The 13315-nt window shown below is 44.1% G+C and overlaps 2 protein-coding genes across 3 annotated transcripts in view; both read left to right on the forward strand.

Annotated features, from left to right (window-relative positions):
- Nucleotides 1-749: 749 nt before the first annotated feature.
- On the forward strand, nt 750-7907 carry LOC121838754 (neurofibromin-like; the record flags this gene model as incomplete). 2 transcript variants are annotated; one of them, XR_006078708.1, is given in 11 exon segments in its annotated part: nt 750-893; nt 1102-1185; nt 2349-2539; nt 4094-4200; nt 4291-4358; nt 6275-6350; nt 6547-6705; nt 6785-6958; nt 7327-7455; nt 7568-7642; nt 7777-7907. XR_006078708.1 is itself a non-coding variant. In XM_042296315.1 (10 exon segments), coding segments are annotated over 9 exon segments (1131 nt in total), but the record flags the coding sequence as incomplete, so codon positions are not given.
- A 147-nt stretch (nt 7908-8054) lies between these two features.
- LOC112265651 (neurofibromin-like) overlaps nt 8055-13315 on the forward strand; it is a 101807-nt gene continuing 96546 nt past the window's right edge. The window contains exons 1-8 of the mRNA XM_042296312.1: nt 8055-8192; nt 10710-10956; nt 11066-11139; nt 11238-11321; nt 11428-11808; nt 12051-12190; nt 12277-12399; nt 12782-12964. Coding sequence (XP_042152246.1) covers nt 12389-12399; nt 12782-12964 — 194 coding nt within the window. The 5' untranslated portion in view covers nt 8055-8192; nt 10710-10956; nt 11066-11139; ... (2 more) ...; nt 12051-12190; nt 12277-12388. The remainder of the gene's footprint in view (nt 8193-10709; nt 10957-11065; nt 11140-11237; nt 11322-11427; nt 11809-12050; nt 12191-12276; nt 12400-12781; nt 12965-13315) is intronic.

Here is a 13315-nt window from a genome sequence, read left to right on the forward strand (position 1 = left end):
GAGAATGCCAAGAGTGTGCGACGCTCTCATCAAGGCAAAGTGTGGCTACTTTGAAGAATCTCAAATATAAAACATATTTTGAGTTGTTAAAAACTGATTTTGGGTTACTACATGATTCCATGTGTGTTATTTCATAGTTTTGATGTCTTCAATATTATTCTACAATGTATAAAATATTAAAAATAAAGAAAAACCCTTGAATGAGTAGGTGTGTCCAAACTTTTGTTTTATACCCCCTTTTCCTCATCAATTTCGTGATATCCAATTGGAAGTTACAGTCTTGTCCCATTGCTGCAATTCCCGTACAGACTCGGGAGAGGCGAAGGTCGAGAGCCATGCATCCTCCGAAACACGACCCTGTCAAGCTGCACTGCTTCTTGACACACTGCTTACTTAACCCGGAAGCCAGCCACACCAATGTGACGGAGAAAACACAGTTCAACTGGTGACCGAAGTCGGCGTGCATGCGCCCGGCCCGCCACAAGGAGTCGCTGGATAGCGATGGGACAAGGACATCCCGTCCTGCCAAACACTCCCCTGACCCGGACAACCTCGGGTCTGTAGTGACGCCTCAAGCACTGCGGTGCAGTGCCTTAGACTGCTGTGCCACTGGGGAGGCCGGCTTTGTGTAATTCTATTAGACTTGTTCAAACCTGCTGCATACATTGTCCACTGTATAATACCTTCACCCGTGGCTAGATTCCCCTGTGACTTTAGGATGACACATGCTTTTTTCTCTTTCTCCTTAGCTTCCTGTTAAAACGGGACATCAGAACAACCACACCAAAGTCAGCACAGAGCACAACAAGGAATGTCTCATCAACATCTCTAAGTACAAGTTCCCCCACCTCATCAGTGGCCTCACGAACATACTAAAAAATGTGAACAACATGGTAAGTGGCGTTTTTTAACGTGTCTCTTTTAGCTATGGGGATCACCACGTTGCATGTCATCAACTCTACCTCCTGGAAGGTGTGTATTGAGTCAAAACTCAGTCAACTCAAGTTTAGGATGCATGCTAAGGGCTGGAAGTGGTGTTTGCCAAATCACTGTGTCCTCTGTGTCTGTAACCTGTCCTGTACCCTCCCCTCCTCTCTCCAGCGGATATTCGGGGAAGCTGCTGAGAAGAACCTCTACCTCTCCCAGCTGATTATCCTGGACACACTGGAGAAGTGCCTGGCATCGGTGAGGAAAACCTTTACAGTCTGCATCTACTGTATACCTTATTACGTCACCATTTAATTGGTCTGCTAACCAACCCCTACACTGGCTTCTGTGTGTTTGTTGTGTATAAACATTTCCCCATTTTTGTTTTTCACTAGCCTGTCCCATATTAGTCCTATGGCCTCCCCCAACTCAAACAGTTTTCTGTTGACTGAATTGAATTGAACATTGCCAGTCAAGAGCATTGGCCTCAAAATATTGCACCAATATTCTAAAACGCTTTAAGTATCCCAACACAACGCCAGTATTACATTGGTTCAATGGATCATGGATGCCCCTGTTCTCTCTCTCTGCTTTTTCCAGACACATAGACCTACACTTAAACCCCTTTCTTCACTCGTGCGTTCTCTTCACTTCTGAAATAGGTGCCTCAGTTCTGCAACCCTGCAGCAGAAGATTACATTTCCAGGTGTTTCCTCGACTTGAGTTTGTGCTTTCACAGCCTCCAATGGGATCGCTGAGAGTTTCCTGTATAGGTTTTTCATTAGGGCATGTCGTCAGACGGAAGCCAGCTGCTCCCCTCATGGACGCTATGGAATTCTCGTTAGAATTTGAACTTTTATGTTACAAATGTTTAATTATAGTAGTCGCCTTATTTTGTGTTAAGACTATTTCCTACATATGGGTGAGCTACAGGTTTGGAATGCAGTTGTATGCAGTCTGTCCTGGTATGAGGCTGCCAGTTTGACTCGTGTAGTTTTGGGAATTAGCCAACGGGAGCACTGGTGAATCCCAGGTAGGGACATGCTGTGTTTGTGCCACTGAGCAAGGCACTTAACCCACATAAGTGTATTTCATGTCCAGCTGTATAAATCCAAAATATGTGAGAAGTTGCCACTGATAACCTGAAAAGCACTCCTGGAGAACCTGGAGATGCCAGCTTACACACACCCTATCCTCTCATGTCTTCTCTCTATTTGTCTCTGTATTCCTCTTGTGTGTATGTACTGACATGTATGTGGAACTGATAGATGCACACACACACTACATGTTACATTTAAAAACAGTATGTCAATTGTAAAGTCTTTTGCCTGTAAATGATTTTTCGTTATGTGTTGGACCCCAGTAAGACTAGCTGACATCGGCTAACGGGGATCCTAATAAATCAAATAAAATCCTCCCAGCAATCAAAGGACTGCCTGCGTCTGGACGAGACCATGCTGGTGAAGCAGCTGCTGCCAGAGATCTGTCACTTCATCCACACGTACCGCGAGGGCCACCAGCACGCTGCTGAGCTCCGTGCCTCCGCCTCAGGGGTCCTCTTCTCCCTCAGCTGCAACAACTTCAACGCTGTTTTCAGCCGCATCTCCACCAGGTAACCCTGATCCTGAGGAACTGCAGACTGTGTTGGCTAATTAATTCACTATCACTGTGTTGATGAGCAGTTGATCACATGTGTTAGTACAGGGCTGGAATAATAGCCTGCCCACCTTGTTGTTCTTCCAAGGTCAATGGCAACTGACCTACATTATCTTTTGTGGAAAAATGCATTTGTGTCTTTAAAAACTTCCACCAGACCTGATTTTCCCAAAAGTGTAATATTACAAATATTTCAAATGAAGTTATGTCTTCAGAAGTAATGATGAGGTGACTGTTTGGGCACCCTTTCTACTTATGCCATATGCCTTGTTTGCATACCTCAGCACTTCAGTTAAACAGCCAGCCATGGACAATGTCACTGTGAATGAACTGTTAACCCAGTCATGACGGAAATCCCTCCCTCCCCACCCAGGATGTTCAGGATGGTGCAACGTTACAGAATGTTCAGATGAACAATAAAACAGGGAATCCTGTTACCTCTATTAGGTTAATTGTCCCCCACAATGAAATCAGGAAGGGGACTGTGGATCTGCCTCTGTCCGTTAGTATTTTTGTCACACGCGATATCTCAGACAGTGCTGGCCCGATTTTTACTGAACTTGAATTAATAACACGTCTTGCCATAGAGATACAACATTTACAAAATTACACTGATTGGCTAAAGGGGGTGCTATAGTATTCAACTGAAATTCCAAATTATGAACAAGCATATCTCCTGCCCCGTTTGAGCTACAGTCATGTCATTTTTTTTTTTTTATATGCATGCATTTCCTCATTAGAAACACATTTCCCATAACAACCAATATAATTTCAGGAACTTGCAAACTAAATGTCTTTCCACATGTTTTGAATTGGCGCTTGTTGCATCCATATGCCGCACATCGCGCCATTGTAAATTGGAGACGGGCCTTGATAGGTCTCCATCCGTTAGTACATTCGTACAGTTGTACCTTCATCACACGTGATGTCTCAGACAGCACTCGCCTGATTTTTGAAGAAACTTGTATCATTCACCCATCTTCCCATAGAGATTTATGTGGATTGTCTCAAAGGGGGTGCTATAGTAATCAACTGAAATTCCAAACTTTGAACAAGCATATCTCCAGTCCTGTTTGAACTATTGTCATGAAATGTGGTTCATATATGCAGCCCCTCATGAGCAACTAGGTTCCCATAACAACCTATATAATTTTGGTACATACAAATTAAATTTCTTTCCACATAACATACTTTGTAATAATTGTCTCTAATTGACACAAGGAGCAATACATCATCCATGGGGGACATGTTTACTGTAGACTGGCAACATTCAGAAAGTTTCACGTCATTGATACACTCATGTCAGTTTCCTGTCTTGAAGGATGAGGGGATGATGTCAAAAAGGCAACCTCTACAAGGCTGTCCTCTTTTCCCTCTCTTCCACCCCCTCTTCTTTCCCTCCTTTCTCTTGAGAAGCTGGTAGAATTATATCTCTGCATGTCATGTTTGACTGGATGAACTTGTTCCATGGCTGTGTCTGAGAGTCCTTATCCATTGTGTTCTCCCTCAGGTTGCAGGAGCTGACAGTCTGCTCAGAAGACACTGTGGATGTGCACGATATAGAGCTCATGCAGTACATCAACGTGGACTGCTCCAAACTTAAAAGACTGCTCCAAGGTAGCTCAATTCCTTGTATGTCATACTCTTTTTTTATTTTTTTTTTATAGTTTTTTGCTAATACTCTTACTTTTTACTACATCCTCTCAGAAACGGTATTAAAATTCAAAGCCCTGAAGAAACCTGCCCAACTTGCCGTCATTAACAGTTTGGAAAAGGTTTGTGCACCAATATATCTATATTCAGTGCTGCTGTTTTGTGTTTTTGAAGTATTTTACTACATGGCCAAAGGTATGTGGACACCCCTTCAAATTAGTGGTTTTGGCTATTTCAGCCACACCAGTTTCTGACCGGTGAGCCGTGAAGTGATGGGCCACAAGCTCACAGAATGGGACCACTGAGTGCTGAAGTGCGTAGTGTACTTGCCTGTTTTTGGTTGCAATACTCATTACCGAGTTCCAAACTGCCTCTGGAAGCAACGTCAGCACAAAAACTGATGTCGGGAGATTCATGAAATGGGTTTCATTGGCCGAGCAGACGCACACAAGCCTAAGATCATCATGCGCGATGGCAAGCGTCGGCTGAAGTGGTGTAAAGCTCATCACCATTGGACTCTGGAACAGTGGAAACGTGTTCTCTGGAGTGATGAATCACGGTTCACCATCTGGCAGTCCGACTGACAAATCTGCATGTGGATGCCAGGAAAATGCTACCTGCCCCAATGCGTAGTGTCAAGTGTACAGTTTGGTGGAGGAGGAACAATGGTCTGTGGCTGTTTTTCATGGTTCAGGCTAGGCCCCTTAGTTCCAGTGAAGGGAAATCTAAACTCTACAGCTTACAATGACATTCTAGGCAATTCTGTGCTTACAACTTTGTGGCAACAGTTTGGAGAAGGCCCTTTCCTGTTTCAGCATGACAATGCCCCCATGCACAAAGCAAGATCCATACAGAAATGGTTTGTTGAGACCGGTGTGGTAGATCTTGACTGGCCTGCACAGAGCCCTGACCTCAACCCCATCGAACACCTTTGGGATGAATTGGAACGCCGACTGCGCGCCAGGCCTAATCTCACAACATCAGTGCCCAACCTCACTAATGCTCTTGCAGCTGAATGGAATCAAGTTTCCGCAGCAGTGTTTGAACATCTAGTGGAAAGCCTTCCCAGTAGAGTGGAGGCTGTTATAGTAGCAAAGGGGGACCAACTCCTTATTAATGCCCATGATTTTAGAATGAGATGTTTGACTAGCAGGTGTCCACATACCATTGAACATGTAGTGTATTATTCATGGTATTCACTACTGCCACCTCTTGGCTGCTGGTGAAAGTTTTAAAATACAATTTTCCACTTTGAGGACATTACAGGTTTTCATTGATCCAGGTTTATTGGAAAAAACATTGAAATGTGTAATGAAATGGCAGCTATAGGAAAAATGCTCTAAAGATTGACACCATTTTTTAAACTTTCTTTATTGCTACAAATGATGATAGGAGCAATGTTTTTCAAATAAATGTTGATTGCCGAATAGTGTTGACGGTACGCAGAGCATTATGCAAGTTTTACTAAGTTTTACTATCCCATTATTTCAGATCAACTGCAGTGCAAAGTTCACCATGACAATAAATTGGCACATAGGAATTATTAGACTATGGCAGATTAGTAAATTCTTGCGCTCTATCCATGCTGGCCTTTGTGGGCTACCTGAGACATGGGACAGATGGCTGGGAGGGAATCCAGGCTGTCGCCATATTATTCATGTGCAATTTGCCTAAATGGATAATGGAAACACTTCAACTCCTTCATGTTTATTCAACACAAGGTTTTTGTGAAAACGTCTTCTGTTTGTTGGTGTGACTTCATTACGTCCAGCTGTTTTTATCGACACAAAACAGTTGGATGGAAATGCACCGTAGCAGGCAATTGATCTGTGGCTTCGGAAAGTATTCAGACCCCTGGACTTTTTCCACATTTTGTTACATTACAGCCTTATTCTAAAAATTTTTTGCAAATGTATTAAAATTATTTTCTATTCAAACGTTCTAAATGTCGCCAATAAATCACTGGAAAAGTTCATGGAAACATAGCTACTGTCCCATTCCAGAGAGGACAGTGCTAAATATTTGTGTTCCTCCCCAGGCCTTTTGGAACTGGGTAGAGAACTACCCTGATGAGTTTACCATGCTCTACCAGAGACCACAGACGGACATGGCAGGTCAGTATTCTCAAGTGCCTTGTATTGGACTGAAACACAATGCAGATGCTATCATTACATGCGCATTTCATTGTACTTTTTTTTTTAATGTGAAATCTTCAGTCTCAAAGGGACTGTAGGGAACAGATCAGGACGATAAATAAGAAGTATGATGAGTTAAGGGCTATCTCACTCGTCTGTCTGGCACGCCCTTTAGATGCTGCGGAGAGGCTGTTTGACCTGGTGGACAGCTTTGCTGAGAGTGCCAAGAGGAAGGCAGCGGTGTGGCCTCTACAGATCATCCTCCTCATCCTCCTGTCCCGAGATCACACACATCATCTCTCGAGAGGTGGTGGAGGAGAGCAAGGCCAACAAGGTGAGATGAGTGCGCACACACACACACTGGGATTAAATAGGTAGTGTGGCTGATAGAGAAAGCAACTATCTCGTTACAGAAGCTGTTCCTGGAGAGCTTGAGGAAGGCTCTAGCAGGCCAGGGGGGCAGCAAGCAACTAACAGAGAGTGCAGCCATCGCCTGTGTCAAACTGTGCAAGGCCTCCACCTACATCAACCGGGAGGACCACTCGGGCATCTTCCTCCTCGTGCAGTCCATCGTGGTGGACCTCAAGGTCAGATAAACGAAACACTCTGTTGCCCTCTGGGGGCTAGGGAACACTACAGCAGTGGTGTCTGGGTTTTATGTTCGTCATTCCAGTCGTGGAGTAAAATTGACAAAGAAATGTTCTATATAGAAAGGACAATCTACAACGTCCTGAACGGTAAACAATTATTGATATGCCTATGGCTACCCCTTAGACTTTTATAGTGCAACTTTTGTGCTAGTGCTACCGCTATGGAGCTATGACCATTTTGCTAATACCTATCCAATCCTTTCTGACCTTCACAAAGCCCCTTGCGTAAGGGTTAATTGGGAAATTGGTTAAATTGGTTAATTTGGAATATTGCAGACGGTCACATACAGACACTATCCCATCAGGCCCTGCTCTTCAACCCCACCAAGCCCTTCTCTCGCGGGGCAGGCAGCCAGAACGCAGATGTGGACCTCATGATCGACTGCTTCGTCGCCTGTTTCCGTATCAACCCTCACAACAATCAGCACTTTAAGGTCAGTCAGTCTGCTCAGCGCATTGCCAGAAAATGTGCAGACCATGTCTGAATGATACCTTGGTGTCAAAGCGGCTTTTTTGACGAAACATTAATAAAGACATTCTCGTCAGGTCTGTTTGGCCTCCGCCTCCCCCTCTACCTTTCACTTTGTCCTGGTCAACTCCCTGCACAGAATCATCACCAATGTACGTTTGTACCGTCTCCACTACGACTGAACTTGGTAGGAAGTAGAAGTACATTTGATAGGACAGTGCTGATCTCATTGGCCTTTCCCACAGCAGTGCAATATTAATGATCTTCCATCCTCTTCATCCTTTAGTCTGATCTGGACTGGTGACCTAAGATTGATGCAGTGTACTGCTACTCTGGAGAGCTGCGACTAATGTTCTCAGACACTCTGAGCCGAGTGATGCAAGGCCTTCACACACATGCCCCACTACGCATGACGCCGGTGAGAAAGGGACTACACACACGCGCACATTCACACTCACTTTCACACCAATCGTTTGAAACACCTTTTGTTTTCCTGTGTAAGCAAACCTCTTGGGAAAAGTATGTATTAGCTACACCTAAATGTACAACTTCTCTCTCTGACAGACTCTGTCATTTAAAGAGAAAATGACCACCAGCCTTAAGTTCAAAGAGAAAACCACAGACCTGGATACACGCAGCTACAAGTGCCTCCTCCTCGCTCTGGTCAAACTCATCCACGCTGACCCCAAACTCATGCTGCACGTAAGTCTGACACCAACCACCACATACAGTTGAAGTCGGAGGTTTACATACACTTAGGTTGGAGTCATTAAAATTAGTTTTTCAACCACTCCACAAATTTCTTGTTAACCAACTATAGTTTTGGCAAGTCGGTTAGGACATCTACTTTGTGCATGACACAAGTCATTTTCTGTTGGAGGAAATTATAGTTGAAATTATTAATAATGTATACATTTCAATAAGAACCATTTATTCTAATACTATTATGTTATGGTATGAAATGTATGGGTTCTTGGTTAAGCTGTTACTGAAAATGTAAGTAAAACGAATTAATTGTCTGTACCTTGCGGGAAGTTTAAGGGAGAGGGATGATATATATTTTCTGACAGATAAGAATGGTCCTTGATATTCCATTAGTGGAGGAGAAGATATCTTTTAGACAGATTGGAATGTTTGGTTTATGAGGGGAGTAGAAGACATCTCCAGACCTGAAGACACTGCGCTATTGTGTGGATAGGAGAGGGTGTGAGAAACTGATGATGTCATTTTATGTTGTCTCTTTAAAATGTAAGGTTCTTTGTATTTTGCTTCAGTACTCTCTTGTAATAAACGCTGTTACCTGACTTTTAAGACTGGTCTCGATCTATTTCATGCATAATTAATGAATTTACAACTCATTAATGAAATAGCGAGAGTGCGAATTTGATTTTGGCTATAAAACATATAGGAATTTAGAATTCCTCTAACATTTTCCAACAATTATTTACAGACAGATGATTTCACTTATAATTCACTGTATCACAATTCTAGTGGGTCAGAAGTTTACATACACTAAGTTGACAGTGCCTTTAAAGAGCTTGGAAAATTCCAGAAAATTATATCATGGCTTTAGAAGCTTCTGATAGGCTAATTGATATCATTTGAGTCAATTGGAGGTGTACCTGTGGATGGAGCCTGCGGCTATGGAACCCTGACCTGTTCACCGGACGTGCTACCTGTCCCAGACCTGCTGTTTTCAACTCTATAGAGACAGCAAGAGCGGTAGAGATACTCTCAATGACCGTGCTTCTACACCTGCATTGCTTGCTGTTTGGGGTTTTAGGCGGGGTTTCGGTACAGCACTTTGAGATATCAGCTGATGTACGAAGGGCTATAGAAATAAATTTGATTTGAATGATCGGCTATGAAAAGCCAACTGACATTTACTCCTGAGGTGCTGACCTGTTGCACCCTCGACAACTACTGTGATTATTATTATTTGACCATGCTGGTCATTTATGAACATTTGAACATCTTGGCCGTGTTCTGTTATAATCTCCACCCGGCACAGCCAGAAGAGGACTGGCCACCAATCATAGCCTGGTTCCTCTCTGGGTTTCTTCCTAAGTTTTGGCCTTTCTAGGGAGTTTTTCCTAGCCACTGTGCTTCTACACCTGCATTGCTTTCTGTTTGGGGTTTTAGGCTGGGTTTCTGTACAGCACTTTGAGATGTCAGCTGATGTAAGAAGGGCTATAGAAATAAATTTAAATGGATATTTCAAGGCCTACCTTCAAACTCAGTGCCTCTTTGCTTGACATAATGGGAAAATCAAAAGAAATCAGCCAAGACCTCAGAAAAAAAATTGTAGACCTCCACAAGTCTGGTACATCCTTGGGAGAAATTTCCAAATGCCTGAAGGTACCACGTTCATCTGTACAAACAGTACAAACACCATGGGACCATGCAGCCGTCATAGCGCTCAGGAAGGAGACTCGTTCTGTCTCCTAGAGATTAACGTACTTTGGTGCGAAAACTGAAAATCAATCCCAGAACAACAGCAAAGGACCTTGTGAAGATGCTGGAGGAAACCGATGCAAAAGTATCTATATCTACAGTAAAATGAGTCCCATATTGACAGAACATGAAAGGCCACTCAGTAAGGAAGAAGCCACTGCTCCAAAACCGCCATAAAAAAGCCAGATTACGGTTTGCACACGGAGACAAAGATCGTACTTTTTGGAGAAATGTCCTATGGTCTGATGAAACAAAAATAGAACTGTTTGGCCATAATGACTGAATAAAGTGGTGATCCTAACTGACCTAAAACAGGGACTTTTTACTAGGATTAAATGTCAGGAATTGTGAAAAACTGAGTTTAAATGTACTTGGCTACGGTGTATGTAAACTTCCTACTTCAACTGTATATACTGAGACAATGTCCCTTGGTTCTGTTTGAATAGTTAATCACCCTCCCTTCCACTTATGTGGGTGGTTCGATTTCCTCTCCGCCCTTGCGTTCACCCATACATGCATGTTTGACATTGTGTGTGTTGTAGAACCCAGGGAAGCAGGCTCAGGAGGTGCAGCTTCCCAGATGCAGATTAAGCCTAGTTCTGAACTAAAAAGCACTTTCAATAGAGAATTTCCATTCAAAATAATGTTTAAGTCTAGGACTAGCTTAGGTCTGGAAAACCGTCCGGAGTTTTTTGCAGTTATACAAGTCAAATACACGTGTTGGACATGTCTAAATGTGTGTCTAACTCCACTCTGCTCGCCCAGGAGTGTGCCACGCAGGGCAGTGGAATCCCCATCTGCAGACAGGCCCAGACCAAACTGGAGGTGTGTCTATACATGTTTCTGTGGAGCCCTGACACCGAGGCCGTGCTGGTGGCCATGTCCTGCTTCAGACACCTGTGTGAGGAGGCTGACATCCGCTGTTCTGCTGACGAGGTGCTCGTCCAGAACATCCTGCCCAACTACGCCACCTTCACAGAGTTCGCCTCCGTCAGCAACATAATGGCCACCGGTCAGTAAAAACACTATGTTAAGAACACCACTATAACATGCTCTGAGAGTCACTAAAAAGGCCAACGGTTTCAGACAGTGACTCCGCTACTTGTTTCTCTGTTTGGTAGGATGTTCCACCCTGCAGAAGAGAGTGATGGCCTTGTTGAGAAGGATAGAGCACCCCACTGCAGGAAACACTGAGGTGTGAAAGAATAAAGAAGCATAAAATACAGTTTATCCTTGCTTATATCCTTCCAGTATTAGTGACTTGTCCCTTCTTGTTTCCATGTCTCACCCCAGGCATGGGAGGACACGCATGCAAAATGGGAGCAGGACACCAAACAGATTCTGAACTTTACCAAAAACAAGGTGGAGGATGGTCAGGTAAGAGCACTTACATTTTATGATTTGGGTGTGTTTCACTGTTAATAAAAAATAATAATATAGGGACCATTGCTCCAAACTCTACCCCATTTCTCTCCCCCTGCAGGAGTGGATCAACATGACAGGCTTCCTGTGTGCTCTGGGTGGGGTGTGTCTGTCCCAGCACAGCAAGCCCTGTGGCCCCACCACCTACAGCCCCCCCATGGGCCCCATGAGTGAACGCAAGTACTCTATGGTCTCTGTGGGCGTCTGTGAGGTCAACGCTGCAGCTGGAGCCTCAGCCACCTGCTCCTCCTCTTCCTCCACTGAAACCCCCCTGGGCAGGTTCCTGGACCGCCTGCTGGTATGTGGTCATGAGAGGGTGGGTCTACACGTCCGCACCAACGTCAAGGAGCTGCTGGGGCTGGAGCTCAGCCCGGTCCTGTACCACATGCTCTTCAACAAGCTAAGGAACAGCATCGGACGCTTCTTCGACACACAGTGGCCGGTGAGTGGATGGGCTGCGGAGGAGGATGGGGCACGTTAACCAATTATTTGAATTGTATTAGTGTAGAATGTCATTCTAGGGAGTTTTACAGGGGGATGGTGACTTTTTTGCTGATTGCAGCACAGAGCCCTGCCTGCGCTGATATTGTTGAATTTCATTAGTTCATTATAAAGCTGATTTGTTGACATTAGCAGGAAAGTAGTTTAAACTGATTTCATTAATTTGTCTCTGTGCCCTTGCAGGTCCCCATCAATGACACTAACACACAGTTTGTGGAGCAGACCATTGCCATCATGAAGAACCTACTGGATAACCATGCTGAGGGCAGCTCAGAGCACCTTGGACAGGCCAGCATAGAGACCATGATGCTCAACCTGGTCAGGTGAGAGACAAACACTCACAGCTTATGAAATACCTAATCAGTTGTCACTCTTCAGGACCTTATTCGGTCAGATCTCACTCCCCCAGGTACGTGCGTGTCTTAGGCAACACGTTGCATGCCATCCTGCTGAAAACCAAGCTGTGCCAGCTGGTGGAGGTGATGATGGAGAGATGAGACGACCTGTCCTTCTGCCAGGAGATGAAGTTCAGGTGAGCGACAGAGACTGCACTCCCTCCTGGACAGACCTAAACTCTAGCTTAACGCTAGCCAAACTAGCTAAATGCTACTTAAAGCTTCAGTCAGCAGTTCAAACAATTTAAAAAAGTTGGATTGGTCTGGAGAAATATTACCACTCCCAAATTCACAGACAGAGCTATAGAATGACCATACCTGATATAAAAATTATAGTTTTAACAATGCGTTGAGGCTATGTAGTGTTTTGTTTACATGTACTTAGTTTATAAACGTTGGAGTAAAAGAAGTGTATATTTTGAGTTCTGATGGGGTACGACAGCTCATAAGACATTTATAAGTTATATTCTTCAAGAATCAATCATTTTTGTTAATTCAACCCCTCACCACATCTGCCAGGAACAAGATGGTGGAGTACCTGACAGACTGGATGATGGGCACCTCCAACCAGGCTGCTGATGACAATATCAAGTGTCTGACCAGTATGGAGGCGGTGGTGTCTCTGTTAGCTGGCCTGCCTCTTCAGCCAGAGGAGGGAGATGGGGTGGAGCTGATGGAGGCCAAGTCCCAGCTCTTCCTCAAGTAACTACAACATGCTTTACTCATATACCTTTTTTAAATGCTTTTATTTTATTTTTTACCTTTTTATTTAACTAGTCAGTTAAGAACAAATTCTTATTTTCAATGACGGCCTAGGAACAGTGGGTTAACTGCCTGTTCAGGGGCAGGACGACAGATTTGTACCTTGTCAGCTTGGGGATTCGAACTTGCAACTACCCTGCCGCCCCATATACACTCCTATACCTTTTAGTCATGTAGCTGACGTGCTTATCCAGAGAGACTTAGTTATCTGTTGCTGCTCTTCAGCTTTCTGTTTACTGTGCATGCTGTAACATTTCCACACGCAAAATAAACTGTGTTTTCTGTATAGAA

The sequence above is a fragment of the Oncorhynchus tshawytscha genome, linkage group LG13 (assembly GCF_018296145.1).
Source record: "Oncorhynchus tshawytscha isolate Ot180627B linkage group LG13, Otsh_v2.0, whole genome shotgun sequence".
Classification (NCBI taxonomy): Eukaryota; Metazoa; Chordata; class Actinopteri; order Salmoniformes; family Salmonidae; genus Oncorhynchus; species Oncorhynchus tshawytscha.